General features: G+C 38.2%; 1 protein-coding gene across 5 annotated transcripts in view; it reads left to right on the forward strand.

Annotated features, from left to right (window-relative positions):
- Window positions 1-23,959, forward strand: part of Cep192 (centrosomal protein 192) — a 102,977-nt gene that overhangs the window by 30,709 nt on the left and 48,309 nt on the right. For 4 of the 5 annotated variants that reach the window (XM_071602492.1, XM_071602496.1, XM_071602493.1 and 1 more), the window contains 7 exons: window positions 4,341-4,405; window positions 5,263-5,472; window positions 8,476-8,602; window positions 9,538-9,668; window positions 16,102-16,921; window positions 17,002-17,125; window positions 23,226-23,424. In XM_071602492.1, the coding sequence (XP_071458593.1) occupies window positions 4,341-4,405; window positions 5,263-5,472; window positions 8,476-8,602; window positions 9,538-9,668; window positions 16,102-16,921; window positions 17,002-17,125; window positions 23,226-23,424 (1,676 nt within the window). The remainder of the gene's footprint in view (window positions 1-4,340; window positions 4,406-5,262; window positions 5,473-8,475; window positions 8,603-9,537; window positions 9,669-16,101; window positions 16,922-17,001; window positions 17,126-23,225; window positions 23,425-23,959) is intronic. The other variant, XM_071602494.1, reaches the window with a different exon arrangement.

Below are 23,959 nucleotides of genomic sequence, written 5' to 3' on the forward strand. Positions count from 1 at the left end.
TCAGAAGATGGTAGAAAGGCATAAAAAGAGAGGATTGTGTTTTGAGTTGCTTGGGAAAATGGCAATACCATTAACTGAGATGGGGATATCAGAAGAAATTGTTGGTTTTTGCTATTGTGTTTTGAGATGGAGGTATTTACTAGTTGGAAGTATGGATTAGAAATCTGTAGGTAAGTTATAGTTGGACTTGGTCAGTACATCTTGATTTAAAAAGGACAATGAGGGCTGGGGTTGTGGCTTAGAAATAGAGCACTTGCCTAGCATGCATGAGGGTTTGATCCCCAGTACCACATAAAATAAAATAAAGACTTTGTGTCTACCTATAATTAAAAAATAAATATTTAAAATAAAAATAAAAAGAACAATGACGGCAGAGCATGAGCAGTGAATATTTACTTTGTCACTTAAAAAGTCAGAATTCATGAGCTTCTCATGTATTGCTGTTGGGAATATAAATTGATTCACCATATTGGAAGGCTGTTTGGCAGTGTCTTGTAAAGGTGAACTTTATGAACTTCATACTACAAGACCTAAAAATTCAAAACCCAAGAATATACTAGCAGATAGGGTGTATCTATTAACCAGATAACACCCACTAGAATGCTTATAGCAGCATGGATTGTAGTAGCCCCATATTGGAAAGCTCCCTAGTTCTTATCAGCAGGTTAACTAATACCCTATAATGTCATGTGATGTGATGTGACAGAGTGTAAAAATTAATAAGGCTGTACACTTATGAAGTATATTGTAGGCTGTATACTTACCAAAGTATACTTTGGTAAGCAATTTTTTTTTAAATTGGTGCATTGTAGTTGTACACAACCGTGAGATTTGTTGCTACATATTTGCGCACGTGCATAGAAAAACAATATAATTTCGCCAGTAATCATTCCCAGTATTTCCCCTTTCACTCCCTTCCTCATTTCCCCTTATCCCTTTCCTCTACTCTACTGATCTCCCTTCATTTTCATGGGATTTTCCCCCACACTCCCATTTTTCTTTTCCTCTCCCTATAGAAGGCAAAGTTTTTAAAAATTAGTGATTTAATTATAAAAAATTTAATTTGCAATTTATGTTATAGGTTAAAGGCCAATTCCTTAATACATAGATAGTTCTAAAATCCAATAAGAAAAACACCTGCTACTCAATATAGAATTGTATAAAGGTTATAAACAGTTTATAGAAAAGGAAATTAAAATTGTTTTCAGATGTGCAAAAACATTCATTCTTACTCATGGAGAGAAATGTAGTGTAAATCTACTCAATGATAATATTTTTCATTTATTTTATTGGCAGTAATCCCAGAGGTTGGTAATAACACTGTGTTGGCAAGGTTGTGAGGGAAGCATGTATTCTAGCCCATAGTTGGCACAGCCCTAGCAGTGGCAGTACTGCAGCATCTAACAAAGTTGCAAATGCACACATCAAACAACCAGGCCATTCCAAGTGGGGAATTCATTCTCAGGCACTCCTGCACAAATGGTATGTGATAAACACACAGGGTAAAGCAGCCTTTTTATAGGAAGGGAGGGGGAAATTTCTTAAATGTAAAAGAAGGTGATGTTCAGAGCATAAAGGTTGGATCCAGGGCTCAATTTCATAAAACTTCCCTACTTATGGACTTTCATCAGAAGAGTTACCTAAGAGAAATGAGCCTCTTTCCCATCTTCCCGACCCTTCTCTGATGGCCTTGAGTTTTGCATTACTTCTGCCTTCGGCCAAGATTTAAGCACTGGGGCTGGGGGAAGCACACGGTTGTTTTAAAGTCCAGCCTGTGAAGGCTTCAGGTGACTAATGAGAGGACAGTTAGTTGGAGGCTTGGCAAATAATTGAGCAAGGATTCCTATAAGAAACGAAACTCTGCTTCTGTAACATCTGTGACTGACTGATGATGAGCAACCAAAATAACAGGATACTCTCAACAGTCCCTTCCAGTTGAGCTATCTGCCCAGTGATTGAAAAACCATAAATGAGAAATTATATCCCAACTGATTCAAAGGTAAAAAATAAATAAATTAATTAAAAAAAAAAAAAAGAAAAACCATGTGACACTTGAGTAAATTAACTTTTTTCTGGGTGACCTTTTAAGAGACTGAGTTTCCTCCTTCCTCTCTTGGCTGTTGGAACTGGTTGGTTGAACTTTCATATGAATGATCATGGTTTTAGCTTATTTGAGTCTGAGGTCCACTGGAGTCTCACAGGACATATTTATGTGGAATGTGTGCTGTTTTGCGTGTAATTTGGTGGCTGTGCCATAGGTCGAATGCCCTTGGGTAAAGAATGTGTTTTGAGTGAGAAGTGACTGCTTCCCACAGTGCCTGTGGGCACTGGACTGTTCTCTCTGTGAGGACCTTACGCTGTCTGTGGTACTCTGCTTTTACTGACTGGGGCCATTACGCTGAGTTTCTCAGGTTGTGAATATAGATGGTCCAGGTTTCCGAAGGGGCAGTTTGGATCTAGTTAGTCCCTGATGACCATCTGAGAGTGGAGAGTATCTCCCTTGTTTAGGCCATGGAGGGACTATTCCTTCTGGCTTCAGTCTGCACCCTTCTTCCGTCTTTTTTTTTTTTTTAATGAACTTCATGACATTTCCAAATCTTATTTTGTGACTCACTAAGGCACTTATCTCCAATTTAAAAAATCATGGAAGTTTTCAGGATATTATTCCATTCACGGATAATACTGTCTGTACATGTGAATTTTCATTGTTGTCTCCTCCCAGGTTTGAGGTCTCCAGATAGAACTCCCTTTGATTTACTAAGGGTAAGATTAGTGCCTTGAAAAACATGATTTCCTTCTGGTTTATAGGGTATATTATATATTATTTTTTTCCATACAAGTATGGAATATATCTTATTCTAATTAGGATCCCAGTTCTGTGGGTGGTGAGATTTACTGTGGTGTATTCATGTTTTACATAGGAAAGTATATTACCTAAGACCCAGTAGGAACTTGGAGATGGGAGAGACTTCAACAAAGATATTACTTACAAAGGAATGATGAGAGTTAATAAAGTTCATCACAGGAAGTGTATCCCTGGGATAATAGCAACAAGAAGCTATTACCACCTCTAGGCCTCAGAAGGCAAAGAGAAAGCAGTTACAAGAACCTTGGAGAGTTGCTGAAGAAGTGATCTTGGGCGAAGTGTTCAGGCATAGGGTGGGACAGTGAAAGAACTAGGGAAACGAACACAACAGTCTCACGCTCCTTCTGCCTTCCAAGTACCAGGGATTGGGTGGGGTGCTACTGGACCTCGTGATGAGGTGCTCTTGGACCCCGTGAAAGTTTAGTTGATGCTATCTGTGAACATCAGCTTCCTGGGCCACTCTGCTCCTCTCTGCACAGCCCTCTAGTGCCTGCAGGAGCCCAGAGTGTGCGGCAGACTTGGCAGCATGTTGAAAATTCCTTCTGTTCACATGCTTGGCAAGATCACATGCTTCTTGGCCTTCTTTGCTCATTGGCCCCCAGTTTCTGAGGCTTTGATGTGGAGATAACCTTTGTGAGTGAGCTGACATTCATCTTACCTTAGAGTGGAGGTGCTCTGTGGGGACTTTGAGGGTAGGCATTAGGGGCCCACCTGTCCCTGAGGCTTCCTAGGATGTAGGATTTTATAAAACTGGTGTGTTCCTTGGCGCACAAGTGATTTGAAATCCTACCTAGATGTCTTTGTGACTACTTTATAGAGAGGTTTGTCTGTCTGGTGGTGCCAGGTGAAATTCTGTGTGTATTCATGGGTGGTGAGTACCTAAACTCAGGTATGCCAGATTCTTCAAACTAATATAATTGTCCACATTCTGGGGTGCTTTTTGGCACCCGGGATTGAACACAGGGCACTTAACCACTGACCCACATCCCAAGCCCTTCCTAGTTTTTATTTTGATACAGGGTCTTGCTAAATTACTGAGACTGGCCTTGAATTTATGATCCTCCTGCCTCAGCCTCTGAGCCACTGGGATTATAGGCATGTGTAAACTCTCTTTTTTTCTGGGTAGGATGTTGCCTAGGTTGGCCACAAACTCCTGGGCTCAAACATCCCTCCTGTCTCAGACTCCAAGTAGCTGGGACTATAGGAGTGTACCATCATGAAAAATGCATTATAAAGCCCCTTTGGGCAAATTGGGGCAAATTAGTAAGTGATTGAATAATCATAGTAGTGTTGTGTTCATTATCCAAAGTTCGATAACCATAGATTTACATACTTACAGATGCATAACTTATGTGAATGGGAGTGTTCACATACTTGTAGAAATGTGTTTCTTCAATATTTCATTTTCCTAACTAACTTTTACTTGTCTACCAGCATAATGTAATTTTATAAACTTGTTCTTATTTTTTTTAAGCTGAAGCATTGAATATGATTGCACAAGATGAGGAAAAATTTAATAAAGAGCATCAATTTATACAGGTTTGTAATTACTTATGAAAAGTAAATTTTTAAACTTTTCTTACATTTAAGTACAGGCAGAATGTTCATTTTTTTGAATGATTAGTATAGAATCATTTATTTTTCTTATGTTAAGAAAGTTTCTTCTTTTTCCTTCTCAATTATTAATTGAAGAACTCTGGCCTACCAAAATACATCTTTAGACTAGGAGTGCAGCTTAGTGGTACAGTGCTTGCCTTGCATTCATGAGGCACTGTGTTCATTCCCCAGTACCACAAAAAGATTAATAAGTAAAATATGGCTTTAATTCGCTTACTGCTTTAAATGCCTTCATGGATATTTCTGTAGTTTTTAATCCTGTTTCTTTTAGTGAAGATGTATGCTTTTTAAAAATTCTTTCTCATTATGATCAGTGTTTGATTAAGCAGTATATTAGGACAATGCACTTTATAACTTGAGCATTAAAAAATGAGTTTCTTGCTGGGCACAGTGACACAGGCTAGTAATCCCAGCGACTTGGGAGACTGAGGCAGGAGGATCGCAAGTTCAAAGCCAGCCCCAGCAATGGCGAGGCACTAAGTAACTCAGTGAGACCTTGTCTCTAAATAAAATAATAAAAAGGACTGGGTTGCGACCCAGTGGTCAATTGCCCCCGAGTTCAATCCCTGGTGCCCCCCCCACCCCCCAAAAAAAGTTCTCCCTTTTGGACCTCATTAGTTTTAGTAGCTGCTTATGCTTGAATTTGTTTATTTTTTTTTCATGATTTTTAAGTTTTCATAGTTAATTTTGTTGTTGTTGCTTTTATTTAGTTTCACATATTAGAATAACAGAAGATTTGCAGGGGGAAAGAATGAAACAATGACTTTTTTTCTTCCTAGGAAGAAAACATAGAAGCTCAGAATATTTCGGTTGCACTAGCAGACACATCCTGGGTTGCTACAGTCAATTATAATCTGTTGAGGAAATCACTTAGCACATCAGAGCTGGGCAGAGATGATGCCAGTTACATACGTCTGTCATTAGGAGAGTTTTTTGCACAAAGATCTGAAGCTCTTGGTTGCCTTGGTGGTGGAAATAGCGTGAAAAGAGTAAGTACAGAACATGCTTAAGTGGTTAAAGTCTCTGACATCTGAGGATGTTTTGAATTACTTTATCACAACACCAAACACTGGATAAAATAAAAGAAAAGAGGTTTGCTTTGGCTTACGATTTTGGAGTCTGGGAAGTCTAAGACTAGGTGGCTACATCTGGTTAGCCTCTGATGAGGGCTTGGTGCTGCAGCTCCTCATGGTGGAGAAGGAGATGTGTTTGAGAAGGAGAAGCAGATGTGCCAGAACTGGGAAGGGGTGCCAGACTTCCTTGCCTGCTCTGCAAGAGCTGCATTAGGCCCTTCGTGAGGGCGGACCCCTCAGAACCCAGAAGCCTCTGAAAGACCCACCACCACCTCTCAGAGCCCTTAGGTGGTGACCTTAACGTGAATTTTGGTGGGGACAAATGATACTTTGCATTTTGAGTGTCATGATGGTATTGCTAGAGCATAGTAACTTTAAAGCAGGGGCAGAATAGGAATATGATAGAACAATGGGGAGACTGAGCTTTTGAGTCACAGTTAGACCTGACTCCTCGCTAGCCCTGCCTTTCAACTAGTTCTGTGACTTTGAAGAATGCATGTAGCTCTTCAATGCTTAATTTCCCCAACTCTAAAAGTAAGAGTCTGTTTTACAGATGTAAACACATTGGTACATAGAAAGCCTTTAGCCCCAGCGTGTGGCATTTGTCTCTGTCGTTGTATGTTTAACAGGTCGGAAGAAAATTCTAAGATTCACTTTTTAAACCTGTCTAAAAAGATATTTCAAAATGTAGAGTATTTTGATTTAATAAAAGGTAGTACGTGTACAAATTTTTAAATGCAAATGATTATTGCTGCAAAGAATGAGTGTAGGGAAGGCACTACTTCACCTGTGCTGGTCAGGATGATGTCCGAGGGGATGACATTGAGCAGGCGCCTAAAGAATGACAAAGAGGCAACTGCTTAGAGCTCTGGAGACCCAATGTTCCCAACAAAGGGAGACCATCCATGAGCGTCCTGGAAGTGGGAGCCAGAGTGGTAAGATGAAGGCAGGCAGAGCTAATGTGAGGGGCCAGTGGTGGCAGGTAGGGTGGGGTGATGTTCAGTTCCAAGGGCCCAGTCATGTGAGTTCCTTGTAGGAGTGGGGTTGTATCTCACATGAACAAGCAGGAAGTGCTTGGAGGCAGGGAGCAACTCTGTCATGGTGCTGGGGCCCATCTCCAGGTGTAATAACATGCCACCATTTTTATAACTTGAGCATTAAAAAATGAGTTTCTTGCTGAGTGCGGTGGCACATGCCTGTAATCCCAGTGACTCAGGAGGCTCAGGCAGGAGGATCACGAGTTCAAATCCAGCCATCTTTGTTGGGACCCTGGGTGAGGAAAGTCACTGAAGCATAGAGGAACAAAAGTAGGCAGAGGCTTAGTGAACAGGAAGAAAGGTGATGAAGATTGGGGACTAGGTTGACATGCAGAAACATAATAAGTATAAGGATTCAAGATTTGTTCTGAAGGTAAAGTCAAGGATTTGTTGATAAACTCAACATGGGGAATTAGGGTAATTAGAGAGTATTTAAGTTGGATTTCATGAAGGATATGTATTAGCTTTCTGTCACTGTGACAAAATACTTGAGATAACCAACTTATTTAGTAGAAAAGGTTTATTTTTGGTTCATGGTTTTAAAGGTGTCAGTCCATGGTGGTTTGGCCCTGTTGCTTTGGGCCTTGTGGCAGTACAGTACGTCATGACAGGGGAAACTGCTCACCTTATGGCAGCCCAGAAGCAAAGGAAGACCAGAGGTGGTCAGGATCCCAATGTCCCCTTCAAGAGCATGTCCTCCATAACCTAACTTCCTTCCACTGGGCTTCACCTCGTACTGGCTGGTGACTGAGACTTGAATGCTTAGACAGGGAATAGTTTTGAAATAATTGATGTAGTGCTAAAAATCACAGTTGATTAACAGAACTTAAGTTTGAAATTGTACCGCCCTCCTGTCTCATCTGTGCAGTGAGTGATGAAGGAAAAATAATAAATATGTGAAAGAGGTGGATTTTCCTGCCTGGATTGATTTGGATTTTTTGAGATTTTGGGAGAAGTTGAAGAGTAACTGAATTTCTTCTTAAACAGGTGAACAGAGCACTGGATCATGGAAAAATATATCTATTTTTATTAGTTATGAGTTATGATATTTTATATGCACTAAATTTACTGGATCAAGGGAAGAAATTCCCAAGTGAAGACAAATCAAAAACTGAATTCTTGTTTTAGATTTGTCATTTGAAAGTAGCATAGGAAAGATGAGTGGGAATTCTGTGGCTGTGACCTAGCTCTTTGAATGCAGATCTTTCTAAAGCTCTCATTGCAATTCAGCAGAAATATACCTAATCGTAATGCGTATTTTTTTTTTTTTTTGGTACCGGGGATTGAACTCAGGGGCACTCCTCCAGTCCTCTTTTGTATTTTATTAGAGACAGGGTCTCACTGAGTTGCTTAGTGCCTGGCTAGATTGTTGAGACTGGCTTTGAACTTGCCATCCTCCTACCTCTGCCTCCCGAGCTGCTGAGATTACAGGCATGCGCCACTGTGCCCAGCCATAATGCATATTTTTGAGGGTGTATTTATTGTATAAAACAAATGTCCTATACTCTAAGTTTAAGGAGGCAGGAATTTTTATCTTTTTTTCCCTCATTGATTTGTCCCTGAAGATTAGAATAGTTCCTGACACTTAGTGGTTGCTAACAACAGTTACTGAAAGAATGAAGTTGTTTTAATTTGGATTTTTTAGTAAGGTTAGCTTATTTGACTCTATTGCTGCTAATGTCTAAAAGCTAGCTGGTATTAAGGAAATAAAAGGTTTTCTCTGGACTTCTGAAGTTCATTTCTAATTATTTGATATTAAGAAGGAAGAAGAGTTTTGCCAAAGTCACTTAGTTGTGTTACCAGTATTAGATAAAATAGTCTAGAATTTATCAAAGCAGTTGAAAATTAAGGAAAATTAATTCATGTCTAATTATTTTTGTAGCCATCATTTGGTTATTTTATTAGCTCACCGGAGAAGAGAGAACCTGTTGCTTTAATAAGCAAATCTGATGTGTCAGGAAGTGATTTGGAGAAGAGAGTGGCTCATCCTAACCAGGATCTGTCTTCAGGTACGGATAAAGTGAACTGTGTTTTAGAGGAAACTTTTTTTCTTAAACCGCAACTTAGTACTTGTGTGATAATGTTTTTTATGAATGAAAACATGGATACTACTTCATAATTTTTCATTATTGGTTGCAGATTTGATTTATATGTAGCCCTATATTTCCTACTCAATCTACTTTCCTAAAGCAGACACAAGTCAGCCCAAATTCACCCAAATCCTTTTTAAAAAAAACCACAGTAAATGAAATAATTTTAAAAGAATGAGTTAACTTTGGCTTATTAAATTACCAAGTTAATGAATAAAAGATATTATTTCAATAAATTTTAGTTAAAGGTGTTTTGAAGTTTAGACTGTGGTAATCTAAATATGACAAATATCTCTGAAAAGCATTTATGATAAATATTTTAAATCAAATTTTCTTGGTTAACTTACAATTATTGAGCCATTCTTTTCCCCCAATACAATATGTTTTTCTACATATCATATGAGGTTGTATGAAATCTGCTCCATTTCTTTAAAGAGCCTATATTCCAATAGGAGTGTTGGGGTAAAAGGCCTGTGTGTGTAGTTGGTTCATTTCCTACTTCTCTTAAGTAGTACCTATTTTGAATCAATGAGAAATGTTAAAAGCTGAAAAAAATTAATGTTTTCATTTCGTTGATTGATTAAAAATATATTGACTGGACATATAGTATGAAGCCAGCATTACATACAGACCCAGTTCTTCCTAAGTGAAATTAAATGAGTATTTGAAATCCAGTCTTCTTCCAAGTTTGTTCTTTGTCCAGGTGGCTATATGGTTGCTGTCTTAGTAAGGAGAACTCATGTTTGAGGTATGAAGATTATTCCTTGGCAATTAATCATTTTGACTAGTCCAATTCCAGACTGTTTCTGTGAGGGAGTGCATCTTATAATTCAAGTATCCTTTGTTTTCTGCAGGAGATTTAGATGAACAGTCTGAGACACAGCCAAGTGAAGGATCAATTACACTTCGGGTTGAAGCCCTGGAGGGCACCTCTCTAGTGGATGAAAGTGATGTGACTTTAACCGCCAACAAAGACAAAACAGAGGTAGTAGCTCACACCTTTCCTGAAGGAAAGCTAAGATTATCTTATCATGGGTCTGCGATCAGATCACCTGAGAAGAATATATGCGGCTTCACATGTGTTTTTATTTTCTTGGATTCAGTTTTATTACAAATGTCTTTAATTTTTTTCCATCAATTTTTAATATACATGTGAAAGACTTTATAAAACAAATCTACAGTTGATGAATTAATGGTCACAACGTGTGCATGCCCCAGGGCAAGGAAGAGAACACTGAGAGACACTTATAGACACACTCCCTGTATCTTGCCAGTTGATGTCTGGTGCCACCTCAGGACTAGACTAGCAAGAAGGCCATTGCCAGGTGCAGCCCCCAACCTTGTGCATCAGAACCAGGAGCCAAAATAAACTTCTTTTCTTCATAACTTAAAATAATAATAGAGTAAAAAAAGAAAAGAGATCATTGCCAATAGCCCAGAAAACATTTTGCCCCCTCCTAAACACTCTGCCCTTCATTAGTCCCCTGATGTCTCTAGCACTGTATTAATTTTGTCTGCTTTTGAACTTTATATAAAAGAAACCACGTAGCATTTATTCCTTTTCTTTGACTGTTTTCACTTCATCTTATGCTTATAACAAGCCTATATATTCTGTTGTATGAATATTTGCAGCTTATATATCCATTCTATGGTCGATATACTTTCATTATGTTTTTGGTGTTGGGCAATTATAAGATGATGCTCTCTGAACAACCTCGTGCCTGTGTTTTGTTGGCAGTGTGTGCACTTGTGAGGTGTTCACCGAGTGGAACTCATAGCTTGTAGGGTTTGTATTCCTTCATTTTTTTTTCTGGAATGGTTATACCAGTGTAGATTCCTTCCAGTAGTGTTTGATTCCTATTACCACACATCCTCACAGCACTTTGTAGGTGTGTGGTTCTCTGATTGCTGATGGAGTCGAGTATTGTACATTTACTGGCCTTTTGTTTTCAAACGGGCTTTTTAAATTTTTTTGGTGAAGTGCCTGTTCAAGTCTCTTGAACATTTTTCTAGTGGAATGTTTTTCCCGTTGATGTGGGAATTCTTTACATATTCTGGATAGGATCCGTTTGCCCATTATGAGTGTTTCACATATCTTCTCCCAATTCTTGACTTGCTTTTTCACTTGTTTAATGTTATCTTTATTGATTAGATCATTGCTTTCTTGTTTTGTTATAAATCAGATATCCGTGGTGGTGTGGATCTTTGTCTACGTTCTCTGTTGTTTTTTTGGTCTCTTTGTCAACCTAGTGTCATGAGGACTTTGGTAAATATTTTTGCTTTATAATGAACTTTGGTATCCATAGAGTAAATCCTTTATATTTCATACCTAATTTTAATATCAGATTGTCAGCTTCCACACACCAATGAACTAATCCACCAGGAACCCTGTTGGACTTTTGTTGGGAATACATTTAATCTATAGAACATTAAAATTGACATCTTTATAATACTGATACTTGAACTCTATGAAAATTAAAGTCTTCAATTTATTTGTTTTAATCTCTGTGTATTTTATAATTCTTCATGCAGATTTTTTATGTCTCTTGTTAGACCTCTCTCTGAATTGTTGAAACATTTTAGTGTTTTACTTAGCTTCATTTTCTGTTCATTGTGACTATTCAAAGTATAGTTTCTTTTTTTTTTTTTTTTTAATATTCTCACCTTATATCCAGCAAATTTATCTTTTGACTTCCCTCCCCATTTAATTGGTGCAATAGTCATATATAATGGTGGAATTGTTACATATTCATACATGTACCGGTATAATTGGGCCAGTGTCACTCCCCAATTTTTCCCCTTGCACTTCCCTTCTCCCTCTCCCTTTCATGTACTCTGCTGATCTGCCTTCAATTTTCATGAGATTCATCCTGCCCACCTTTCTAGTTCTTTTTCCTCTCTTGCTTACACATATGAGAGAAAATATGACCCTTGACTTTCTGAGTTTGGCTTATTGTGCTTAACATAATGTTCCCAGGTTCCATTCATTTTCCTACAAATGACATAATTTTATTCTTCTTTATGGCTCAGTGAAACTCCATTATGTATATATACCACATTTTTTAAAATCAATTCATCCATTGATGAATACCTAGATTGATTCCATAGTTTGCTATGAATTTTGCAGCTATACACATGGGTCACATGTATCACTCACACTAGGTGGCTGACTTTAATTCTTCAGGAAGAATAATGTAGCAGGTCATATGGAAGTTCCATGCCTAGTCTTTTGAGGAGTCTCCATAGTGATTTCCATAGTGATTGTACTAATTTACAATCCTACCAACAGTGTAAAAGTGTTCCTTTTTCTTCAGATTCTCTCCAGCATTTTTTATTGTTTATATTCTTGATGGGTGCCATTCTAACTGGAGTGAGAGGAAATCGGGGTGCAGTTTTGATTTGCATTTCCCTAATTGTTGATGATATTGAACATTTTTAAAATAAATTTATTGGTCATTTGTATTTCTTCTTTTTTTAAAAAAATTGATTTATTTTAATTAGGTATATATGGCAGCAGAATGCATTTTGATTCATTGTGCACAATCACAGCACAACTTTTTACTTCTCTGGTTGCACATGATGTTGCGTCACATCATATGTGCAGTCACACATGTACCTAGGGTAATGATGTCCACCTCATTCCGCCATCTTTTTCTGCCCCTATAACCTTTGCCCATCCTCCCCTTTGCCCAAAGTTCCTCCATTTCTCCCCACCTCCCCACATCATGGATCAGCATCCACTTATCAGAAGGAACATTCAGCCTTTGGTTTTGTGGGATTGGCTTACTTCTCTTAGTATGATATTCTCCAGCTCCATCCATTTACTTATAAATGCCATGATTTTATTCTCTTTTATTGCTGAGTAATATTCCGTTGTGTATTTATACCAAAGTTTCTTTATCCATTCATCTATTGAAAGGCACCTAGGTTGATTCCACAGTGTAGCTATTGTGAATTGAGCTGCTATAAGCATTCATGTGGCTGTGTTACTATAGTATGCTGATTTTAAGTCCTTAGGGTATAGACCCAGGAATGAGACAGCTGTGTCAAATGGTGGTTCCATTCCAAGTTTTTAAAGGAATCTTCATACTGCTTTCCAGAGTGGTTGCACCAATTTGCAGTCCCACCATCAATGTATGAGTGTGCCTTCCTGCTACATCTTTGTCAACACTTATTGTTGTTTGTATTCTTGATGACTGGCATGAGATTAAATCTTAGAGTTGTTTTGATTTGCATTTCTTTATTATGAGAGATATACACAGTTATAGCTTTTGCTATTCTTGGTCTTTTATTTTTCCAAATTAATTTTAGGAGTATTTTATCTAGTTCCATGAAAAATATCATTGATATTTTGATTTGAATTGCATTGAATCTGTATATTGAATCTGTTTGTTGTATGTCTATCTTGCTTTTGGGAATAGAGCCATTTTAACAATACTGATTCTAACTATATGAACAGGAGAGGTCTTTCTGTCTTCTTTGGACTTCTTCATTGTAGAGATCTTTTATCTCCTTGATTAGATTTATTCCTAGTCTTTTGTTATTTTTTGAGGCTTTTGTAAATGAGATTGTTTGATTTCTTTCTCAACATATTCATTATTGGTGTATAGGAAAGCTATTGATTTTATGTTGCTTTTGTAACCTAGTACTTTGTTGAATTTGTTTATAACTTCCAAGTCTTCTGGTGGAGCGTTTTTGTATCCTTGCATCCCTAGAATGAAAACAACTTGGTAATGATGTACAGTCTTATTAATATGTATTTGAATGTAATTGCTAATATTTTATTAAGGATATTTGCACCTGAGGTCATCAGGGATATTGGTCAGTACTTTTCTTGATGTGTCCTTATTCTTTTTTTTCTTTTTTTTTTAATAAGGTTGATACTCGTTTCTGAAAATGAATTTGGAAGTGTCCTATCCCTATTTTGTGGTATAATTTGAGAAACATTGGCATTAGTTTTTCTTTAAAGATCTGGTAGAATTCAACTGAAAATCTATCTGGCTCTGGCTTGGTCTTTTTTGGAAAGCTTTTTATTATTAATGCTTCCATCTCATTGTTAGTTATTGGTCTGTTTAGGTTTTCTGTGTCCTGGATTCAATTTTGGCAGGTCACTTGTGTATCCATTTTTTTCTAGGTTTAATGGATTATTAGTTTAAATCTAATCAAGGAGATAAAAGATTTCTACAATGAAAACTATAGAATGAATATTGAATGGAATATTAAGTTTTCAAACAGTCCTTAAAGATCCTCTGGATTTTTGTGATGTTTGTGGTGATTTCTCCTTTTCATCTCTAATTTTGTTAATTTGGGTCTTCTTTCTTTATTAGTTTGGCTGAGGGTTTATCCAGCATTTTTTATCTTTTCAAAGAACCAACTCTTCATTTCATTGATCCTTTGTATTTTTTAATTTTCAATTTCATTGATTTGGTTCTGATCTTAATTATTTCCTTCTTATTTTGAAATTGGTTTACTCTTTATTTTCCAAGAGCCTTGAGATGTATCCTTAGGTTGTTTATTTGGGATCTCTCTGATTTTCTTATGTAGGCACTCATACTCAAACTCTCCTCCTAGAACCCCTTTCTTCCAGATGTTCTGGTATGTTGTATCACTCTTGTTTGATTCTAAGAATTTTAAAATCTTTCCCTTGATTTCTTCCGTCACCCACTTATCATTCAGGAGTGTATTGTTTAATCTTCCTTTGTTTATGTAGTTTCTGTAGGGTTTTTTGGTGTTGTTTCTAATTTCATTCTGTTATGATCAGTTAGGATGCAAAGAATTATCTTTTTTTTTTTCTGTTTTCTGAGAGTTGTTTCATGGCCTAAAGTATGGTGTGTTTTGGAGAAGTTTCCATGAACAGTTAAGAACAAAGTATGTTAGACTGTTGTTGGATGAAATATTCGATAGATGTCTGTTAAGTCCATTTAATTTACAATATATTTTAGGACTAAAGAGTCTATACTGAGGGCTGGGGTTGTGGCTCAGTGGTAGAGCACTTCCCTGGCACGTGCCAATGGGTTCCAATCCTCATAAAAATAAATAAAAACAAAACATAGGTATTGTGTACATCTATAGCTTAAAAAAATTAAAGAAAAAAGGTCTATACTGAATTTATGTCTGGAAGACCCATCTATTGGTGAGAAAAGTGTGCTGAAATCTCCCAGTATTATTGTAATGGGATCTGGTTGAGTCTTTTAATTCATGTAATATCTGTTTTATATAATCAGGTGCACCAATGTTGGGGCATAAATATTTACTGTCACTGTGTCTTCCCATTGCATTGTTCCCTTTACCAGTGTGAAACCATGATATTCTCTTGGGATCCTTTATTATCTTTGGTTCTTAAACTTCGTCTTCTTTTTAATTTATGATACTGATTTTTTGCCACTTTCTCTTTTTTCTTGGTCAGTCTCACCTGGTAGTTCTCAGTTTTATTAAATTATCAATTTGATTTGTTCTTTATTCTGTGTTTTTGTTTCATACTTTCTGGTCTTCTTGTGCTTTCTGTGGATATAATTTATTGTTTTTCTGACTTCTTAAGATAAGTGTATAGCCCACTAATTTTTCTGTCTTACTTTCCTAATATATGCCTCTAAGAATACAAATTTCCCTGAAAGCAGAGCTTTGGTTGGATTCATATATTTTTTTTCCTTTTGTCACTTATTTTCTGATGTGTTATATTTTCATTATCATTCTGTTTAATGTTTTCTAATTTCTTAGGCCCTTGAGTTTTTTGTAAGTTTATAGTTTATTTTCTAAGCATTTGGGAGATTTTCCCATTTTTGAAATACTGATTTTAGGCCTAAATCAGTATTGTACTTTGATCAGGGATTTTGGTTCTAGTCCTTTAAAATTTGTTAAGACATGATGAATGATTCAGCATTTGTTCATTTTTTATGCACTTGAAGAGACTGCCCGTCACAGTGACTGTTGGCTCTTCTTTTTGTTTCATGTAGAAGAGATTTATTAAATTAGGATGTTTAGGTTGCTTGCATTCTTAAAATTACTATGCTGTTCTTTCAGTTAGTTAGGTTTTAACATTTCTTGCTAAGATAGCATATTTGCCTGTTATTCATTGTGGGTTTGTCTATATTTGCTTGAAACTTCTCGAGACTGTATTTTTGAGACTGTATTCTCTGGAAATCAGATTTCTCACATAACATTATATATGTCTCCCTCTTTCTATAGTGATCTCCTGCTGTGCCTTATTTTATAAGTTAAACTTTATTGTGTGTGTGTATGTAGGACAAAACACAGTTCTTAGTATATAGAGGGTTCAGTGCCCACTGGTTTTAGTCATCTAGTGACAGTCTTGAAACATACCTCATGGGTAAAGGGGGATGCTGTAAATAAATATTAAACTAGAATGTACAAGTCTGTGGAATCGGGTCAATCTACATGATGTAACTTCTCATTTCTAGGGCACAGGGAGGAAAAATAAACTCCCAGTATGCAATGACCAGCTCCAAGATAGTGGTGATTCTGTACTCAGAATAAGCACCATTGCTTCAGCCATTGCAGATGCTTCAGTTAGCACGGAGCCTTCCCAGCTTGCTGCCATGTTGAAGGCACTTACAAATAAAGCAAAGGACAAAATTTTACAAGAAGACGATGAAGAGGACTCTTCCACGGTGTCTCATTTTGTACCTAATGATTCTGAAAAAAGTAATGGATCCAGTGCATTTGATATGGAGAAATATCTTATAAAAACAGAGATCAGTAGACATGAAGGTGGGTTGGAAACTGTTTCAAGAACTGGCATGTCTGATATTTGGGATTTATCTTTACCAAAAGAACAGACTATTCAAGACATCCACACAGTTGACTCTGGAACTACTAATACAACTGTTACAGAGCCAAAAGAAAATACAGAAGCTGTTTTTTGTGTTGAAAATGGTGAGAGTCAGGAATCATTTAAAGCAGTAAACTCTTCAAATTCAGTTCTTACAAATACAAGAGAGAATGAGAGTGTGGTAGTTGGTATGAAGACACTTTCCACTGACCACAGATTACCAGACATTGGTAGCAAGGAGAAGGCTGCTTCCATTTCCACTTCAACTTCTAATAGTTATTCATCACTAAGGAACCCCATAGTGACATCCCTGTGCCTCTTAGAAGAATGTGAAGAAAAACAAGCTAGCAGAGAAAATCAGAGGCAACAAGAGTATGTCAGTGAAACAAGCGGCAGTGACAGACATGTGACTTTTGATCAGCACTGCAGAGTCTCACCTAAAAATGTTGGTAAGTGCCTGTGTAATTGACCACATTTATAGAAGTAAAGTCTTGTTCTGTTCTCATTGGAAAATGTACCTTTCTGATAGATTTGAAAAACGCCTCTCCTGAGCATGGGGGATCAGGCTCAGAGGACCAGGAGAGCTTCAGACCCTCTACTTCACCACTCAGTCATTCTTCTCCTGGTGAAATTTCTGGAACAAGTTTATCAGGGTAGGTGCTGACTTAAATTCTTTCTTTCTTTTTTTCTTTAATAACTATGTGCTGTGTGTAGGAATATTAGAAAAAGGTATAAAGAAGAAACATTTCCCATTTATAGGTTCATCTCTCAAAGGTAACCATTGTAAATATTTTGTAAATTTCTTTCTGCTCAAGCTTTTGTATTGTGCTTTTTCATTTACAATTATTTTCTGAATTTTAAAGAAAAGTAATTTATGTTTCAAACTGCATAATGGGTCTTTCATGGTTTATTTAATACTTCTGGTGGATACTTAGTATCTGTGTTTTGCTATTTCAGTGACATTGAGGTGAATCATTTTTCTCAAAATTTTATCTTATGTTTTCTTTGGTGACTTTGTAAGATATAAGTCACCAAAGAAAACATAAGATAAAATAAGAAAACATAAGATAAAAGTTTCTCTGTTGAAAGAAACTAAAAAATAAATGGAAATTTTTGCCTAACTAGTGAAATAATCAAAATATTAAATATAGTTTTTATTTATTTCAAAATACTGGATTTCAAATTTATCTAATAATTATTTCCTAAGTTGCCAATGAAGTTTTTCATATTTATCTGAAATATGGTATGGGTTGGCTAGAATTAAATAGCAATGGAGAGCTTAGTTCCACGTTTCAGTGACTTTTTTTTATGCCTCTGCTTTTATTTATTTATTTTTATGTGGTGCTGAGGATGGAACCCAGGGCCTCCCACACACTAGGCGAGTGCTCTACCACTAAGCCACAACCCCAGCCCCTCAGTGACTCTTTGTAGGACCCTTATTTTGAAACACTTTCATATGCACATCTACTTCTTATTTAATAGTTAATTTTGTGCTCTAAAGGACATTAGAAGTCATCTAGCCCAACAGATTTCATCATCTGTCTATGACATGTGCTAGCAAGTTTTAAATCTTTGGCTTTATACTTTCTTCCCCTAAGTGTAGTGTTCTCCCCCCCCCCCCCCCCGCCCCCAGTATGGAGGATAGAACCTGGTCCTCGAATATGCTAGGCAAACGCTTTACCACTAAGCTACACCCCAGCCCTTTTTTATTTTGAAGCAGGGTCTCACTGAGTTGTCCAGGCTGGTCTCAAACTTGTGATCCTCCTGTCTTAGCCTCCTGAGTAGCTGGAATTACAGGCATGAGCCACTGTGCCCATCTTCCCTGATTTATTACAGTGATTGCTGTACTGTCTCTATGAAAGTTGAAGGAAAATCTGGGACTAGTCTAATTTTTTTTTGCTTTGGAATTGATTTGATCTTTTTGCAAGGGTTGGCAAAAGATTCTTTGTTTTTCAAGTCTAGTAATTTTATTAACCTGCATCTCTTTGTTGACTGCCATTGCTGCTTTTCCCTATTACACACAGTGTGTACCCTTTCACTGAGGATTTGGGCATTGTCCTGCTCCATTCCCTCCTGTGCCTACCAACTCTTTTTGAAAGAAGACTGGCACAGGACTGATCATAGGCACACCAATGACAGGCATAGCAGATTTATTGTCAGGCACCTGGCAAGGCTGTGTCGTGCAGAAAATAGCAGGAGAGAGGGAGCAGCAGCAGCTCCCCCTTGAGCATTATCTTTTACAGGCCAGAATCATGGCTGCCCCATTAGGGGCAGGTTTAGCCCTTGTGATTGGCATTGCAAGCATCACCTGATTTTGCAGAAAGCAAGTTTCTGTTTCTTGGGAACAGAAATGGGCAGCTCCTGGTTTTTTTTTTTTTTCTTTTTAAATTTTTTGTTTTGGGACAAGTTGGTGTTGCTAAGTTGGTGAGGTTGGCCCCAACCTCCTGAGTTGCTGGGATTATAGACCTGCACCACCAGCCTGGCTTAAACTACGATTTTTAAAAAATAATTTGTTTCTTTGTTCTAATCAGTTATACATGACAGCAGAGTGCTCTTTGATTCATTGTACACAAATGGGGTGCAGTTTTTCACTTCTCTGGTTGTACACAAAGTAGGGTCTCACCATTCGTGCAATCACACATGTACCTGGAATAATGATGTCCATTTCATTCCACCATCTTTCCTGTCCCATGCCCCCACCCCTCCTCTCCCTCCCCTTTGGCCAATCCAAAGTTCCTCCACTGATCCCATCCCTTCCCCCCACCCCCCATGGATTAGCATGCACTTATCAGAACATTTGGCCTTTGGTTTTGTGGGATTGGCTTACTTTGCTTAGCATTATATTCTCCAGTTCCATCCATTTACCTGCAAATGCTATGTTTTAGTCTCTTATTGCTGAATAATACTCCATTGTGTATGTATACCACAGTTTCTTTATCCATTCATCTATTGAAGGGTATTTAGGTTGATTCCACAGTTTGACTATTGTGAATTGTGCTGCTATAAACATTGATGTGGCTGCATCATGGTAAAATGCTCTTTTTAAGTCCTTTGGGTATAGACCAAGGAGTGGGATAGCTGGGTCAAGTCTTTTATCTTTCAAGGAGAGAACAGAGACTGGCAAGCCTTTATCTCACAAGGAGAGGAGAATAAAAACAGTATTCATAAAGTGGGGATGGGGAAAGGGAGATGGCTGTGCTTATGCCAACACTGGTGATGCATATGAAGAATCTATTTTATTTGACTTCTGCATTTATAGTCTCCCAATTTTTGAAAAACTTTTTGATTTTGAAATATTTGTAGATTCACAGGAAATTGCAAAGATGATATAGAGATCAAAGAATCCGTCACCCAGTTTTTCCCAGTGGTCACCTCATACATAATTATAGGGCAGTTTCACAACCAGGATCTTGACATAGGAGCCAAGTGTGGATAGGGGTCAGCGTCATTTTATCACAGGTGTGAATTCAGTCTACAGTCCCCACAAAGTTACTGAAACTTCTGTCAGCACTGGCTGTTTTTCCATTTCTCTTTGATTGTTTACATTTCACATTTCTGATCTCTAGACTCCTGGCAGTGTTTTCTGCAGTCTTTTTTCCCTTATGTACTTTGCAGTTTCATCATGATTTCTTTGATATGGACTTTTAGAAGGAATTTAATAAAAACTAAGACTCTGCTAGGTGCACTAGCATACACCTGTAATCCCAGGGGCTTGGGAGGCTGAGACACGAAGAGTTCAAGCCAGCCTCAGCAACTGCGAGGCACTAAGCAACTCAGTGAGACCCTGTCTCTAAATAAAATAGGGCTGGGGATGTGGCTCAGTGGTTGGGTGCCCTTGAGTTCAATCCCTGGTCCCCCGCCTCAAAAGAAACAACTAAATACTCTGTAATGACTTAAGTTATTATGATTTTCTCCTTCAAATTGTACTTTTAAGAAAATCTTCTTACTCATTAATGTAGGTGACATAACTTGAGGAATAGTGACCTTTTCAGGAACTTGAAGTGTGGTCACATGCTTTTACCTTTCTGAAGTGACTCTGAAATTGGTCAGCTAACTCCACATGGGTACATTGGCCAAGCAGTAGCACCCTTTATCTCTCAGTGTTGGGTAGAACCATGGGACTTAGAAAAGTGTCAATTTATAAGACAGTATATTCTGAACTATAGCTGCTGAGGAATACCACAGGAGAGTGATCTTGTGTTGCCAGCTTTGTTGGCAAATCTTTTTTTGTTGTTGTTGCCACGCTCACTAAAGCAAGTGCTAGTTGATATCTTTTGGGTAGTGTCTGCATGTCGATCAATCTGAATTATCCAAGGACAGGGAAGTGCACAGTCAAATTTTGGTCCACTGCTGACCCAATTTTATGATTTCCCAGTATGCATTTTTGTCACATTTTTTAATTGAAGCTTAATTAAAATACAATAAAATGCACAACTATTAGGAGTTTCAGTCAATGAGGTTTGACACATATTATGCCTATGTAAACACCTGCCCCTAAAAAATATGGAGAAATTCTGCCACCCTTTAACTAGCCCTGGCTCTTTTATAGTCAGTTCTGCTTCTCCTCCTGTCACCCTAGAACCCACTCTCTGATTTGTGCACCCATGTAGGTGCACGTCATACAGTAGCTGAAGTAGGCCTGAAGCAGTTTGGTTAATAATATTTTGTCTCCATTGGTTCCAGTGAAGACAGAGAAAAGGGAATAGGGTAGACAGCAAAATAACCAGTGCCAGGCATGGTGGTGCCTGCCTGTAATCCCAGCAGCTTTGGAGGTTGAGACAGGAGAATTGCAAATTCAAAGCCAGCCTCAGCAACTTATTGAGGTCCTGAAGAACTTAGCAAGATCCTGTCTCAAAATAAAACATAAAAGGGGATGTGGCTCAGCGGTTAAGTTCTCCTGGGTTCAATCCCTGGTACAAAAAACAACAACAAAAAAACTTACTAACAAGGGTTTTGAAAATGCCATCTTAATGTGGGGCTTTTAAAAAATGTTTAAAACTCAAATATCAGTTTTCTCTGTGTGTTCCTTGCCTAGCTGAGTATTCTGACATTGTGCAAAATTGAAAAAATAAAAAATGGTGGGGGATAAAATCTTCTCAGGTCAAGGACTCAAGTGAAATTCAGTGGTAGAGTGTCTGGAGGTATGGGAACTGTTTACAGAGTTGGCTTGACAGCTTTCCAGTCCTCTCTGTGCTCTTCCGCCTGGGACTGTGCAGTCAGCTTATTCTCTCTTTGCATCTTAGCTAGATGTTCTGGTGGATAATAAAAAACAAAGTGAAGTAGAAGTAATATTTCTATCTGTTAAATGCATTTGTACATAGTAAATGTGTGTGGGGTTCTCAAATTTTTTTGTTTCCTAATCCTTTTTTAAAATTCAATGTATCATGAACATCTTTGTGAGCCAAGTGATAGTATTGAACAGCACGGGTGTTGGGTTTTTTGTTTTCATTTTATTTTCAGTCCTGGGGATCAAACCAAGGACCTCACACATGCCAAGCAAATGCCGTACCACTGAATTAACTCCCAGTTATATTAGCATGTTTTTTTTTAATGGTTGCAATGTTTTATTGTATGTTTTTGCCATAATTTCCCTAACCTGCTTCCTCCTCTGTGACAATTAAGATTGCCTATTTTGTTATCAATAACAATGTGATGACTTTTTCTTTGTGGAGTCTTTATCTTTAGTTTTTCCTTAGGATGCAGTCAGAGATGCAGAACATCTGAGTTGAGGGGTTTTTGAAACATGTCACTTAATTGCTCAGCTGTACTACTTGATAAGGGCATTTCTTTGCCCTCATCAACGTAAGTCTCCGTTTTTGTTTTTTTTTTTTTTTTTTTGGTTCCAACTTCTGAGCCACATCCCCAGTCCTTTTTATTTTGAGACAGGTTCTCACTAAGTTGATGAGGCTGGCCTTAAACTTGTGAACTTGTGTGATCCTTTGTCTCAGTCTCCAATACACTGGGATGACAGGCATTACCGTCATGCCTGGCTCTCCTAACTCCTCTGAGGAAAGCCTACAGGATTTACTGTGTTTCCTTTTGCCTTTTGCTGCTGAGGATCGGAACCAGGGCCTCCTCACACAGCCTCAGCCTGGGCTCTTCCACTGACTGAGCTGTGCTCCCAGCCATCCTCTGGTTCCTTAGTCCGTCTCTCCCTCCCTCCTTTCTCCCTCCCTCACTCCCTCCCTTCTCCCTCCCTCCTACTCCTCTCTCTTTCTTCCTTTCTTTCCTTCCAGGAGCACACAACTACTGAGCCACAACCCCAGCCCAACCCAGCCCAGCCCTTTTTTATTTTGATATATGGTCTTGCTAGTTTACTCAGGATCTTGCTAAGTTGCTGAGACTGGCTTTGAACTTACGATCTTCCTCCTCAGTTTCTTGAATTGCTGGGTTACAGATGTGTGCCACTGTGCCCAGTTGGCTTTACTCTTTGAGGGCAGGAAGTTTTAATGCTTTTGTTAATTGCTTTATATCAGGTACTCAATACATTCTTTTAAATAAGTAGCTAATGTTGTTATGTGACTGCATGTGGTATTTAGTAATGAAAATGCCACATTTTTATTTTACAGTAGCTTATCAGATAGGTCATTCAGTAGGAATGTATAATTTATAATTTTTTTTGTTTGTAATAATTTACAGTTTTAGATAATTAAATGTAAATGTTGAACCCACGGTTGAATTACTTCCAAGTTTATAGGCAGGCAGCAGTAAAGCGTAGATGATTCCAACATGAGGTATTCATTTCCTTTTCAGGTGTGTTTTGGAGTCTCTTGATTCTGCAACTTGTCACCAAAAGTCCTCTTCTGAGAGCGAGTTGTCTCAGTTGGTGTGTTCCCATACTGATATGAGCAGGCTGACTTACGTCTCTGAACAGGAGAGCGCCTGTCCTCCCACAACTGCTGACAGTGGCCCAGAGGACTGCAAGGTGGGAGGCACTTGGACTGCTGCTTTAGTAAGGCTTTGTGTCCTTCTCTTTGACTCTGACTGAGTTCAGGCCTCTTTAACTGTTGCGTTGCTGATTTACCTTTAAAATGAATTAGTATGTGTATGTGCATATGAGTTCATGCTTGGTGGGCACTAGAGGTCCGTATGGGGAGCTCCAGAGTCTGCCCTCAGAAGCTCTCTGTCTGGTGCAAAGAGCTATATTGTGTGCTGTAACAAAGTATACAGGGCACCCAGATGCTGTGGGGATTCCTAGAGAGGTGGCCAAAAGTCTCACCACAGGATGGGGGTAGTTCAGCAGGTTTATGAGAGGGAGTTTGGTGAAGCCTGATTTTGCAGAGCTACTTGCAGTTGACGGAGGAAGCCAGGTAACAGATGGAGGAAGATGGGGAATGGGGAGCTGTGTGTAGAAGGGTGGCAGTGAATCTCACATGGGAAAGGAGAAGGGTAGAAAAGAAGGTGAGCCCAAGGGAGAGAGGCTTGGATGTATAACTTAGTGTGAAGGCTTCTAAGGTGGACACCAACAGGATATGTTTTCCTATCTT

This window comes from Marmota flaviventris, chromosome 16 (assembly GCF_047511675.1).
Source record: "Marmota flaviventris isolate mMarFla1 chromosome 16, mMarFla1.hap1, whole genome shotgun sequence".
NCBI classification, from domain to species: domain Eukaryota; kingdom Metazoa; phylum Chordata; class Mammalia; order Rodentia; family Sciuridae; genus Marmota; species Marmota flaviventris.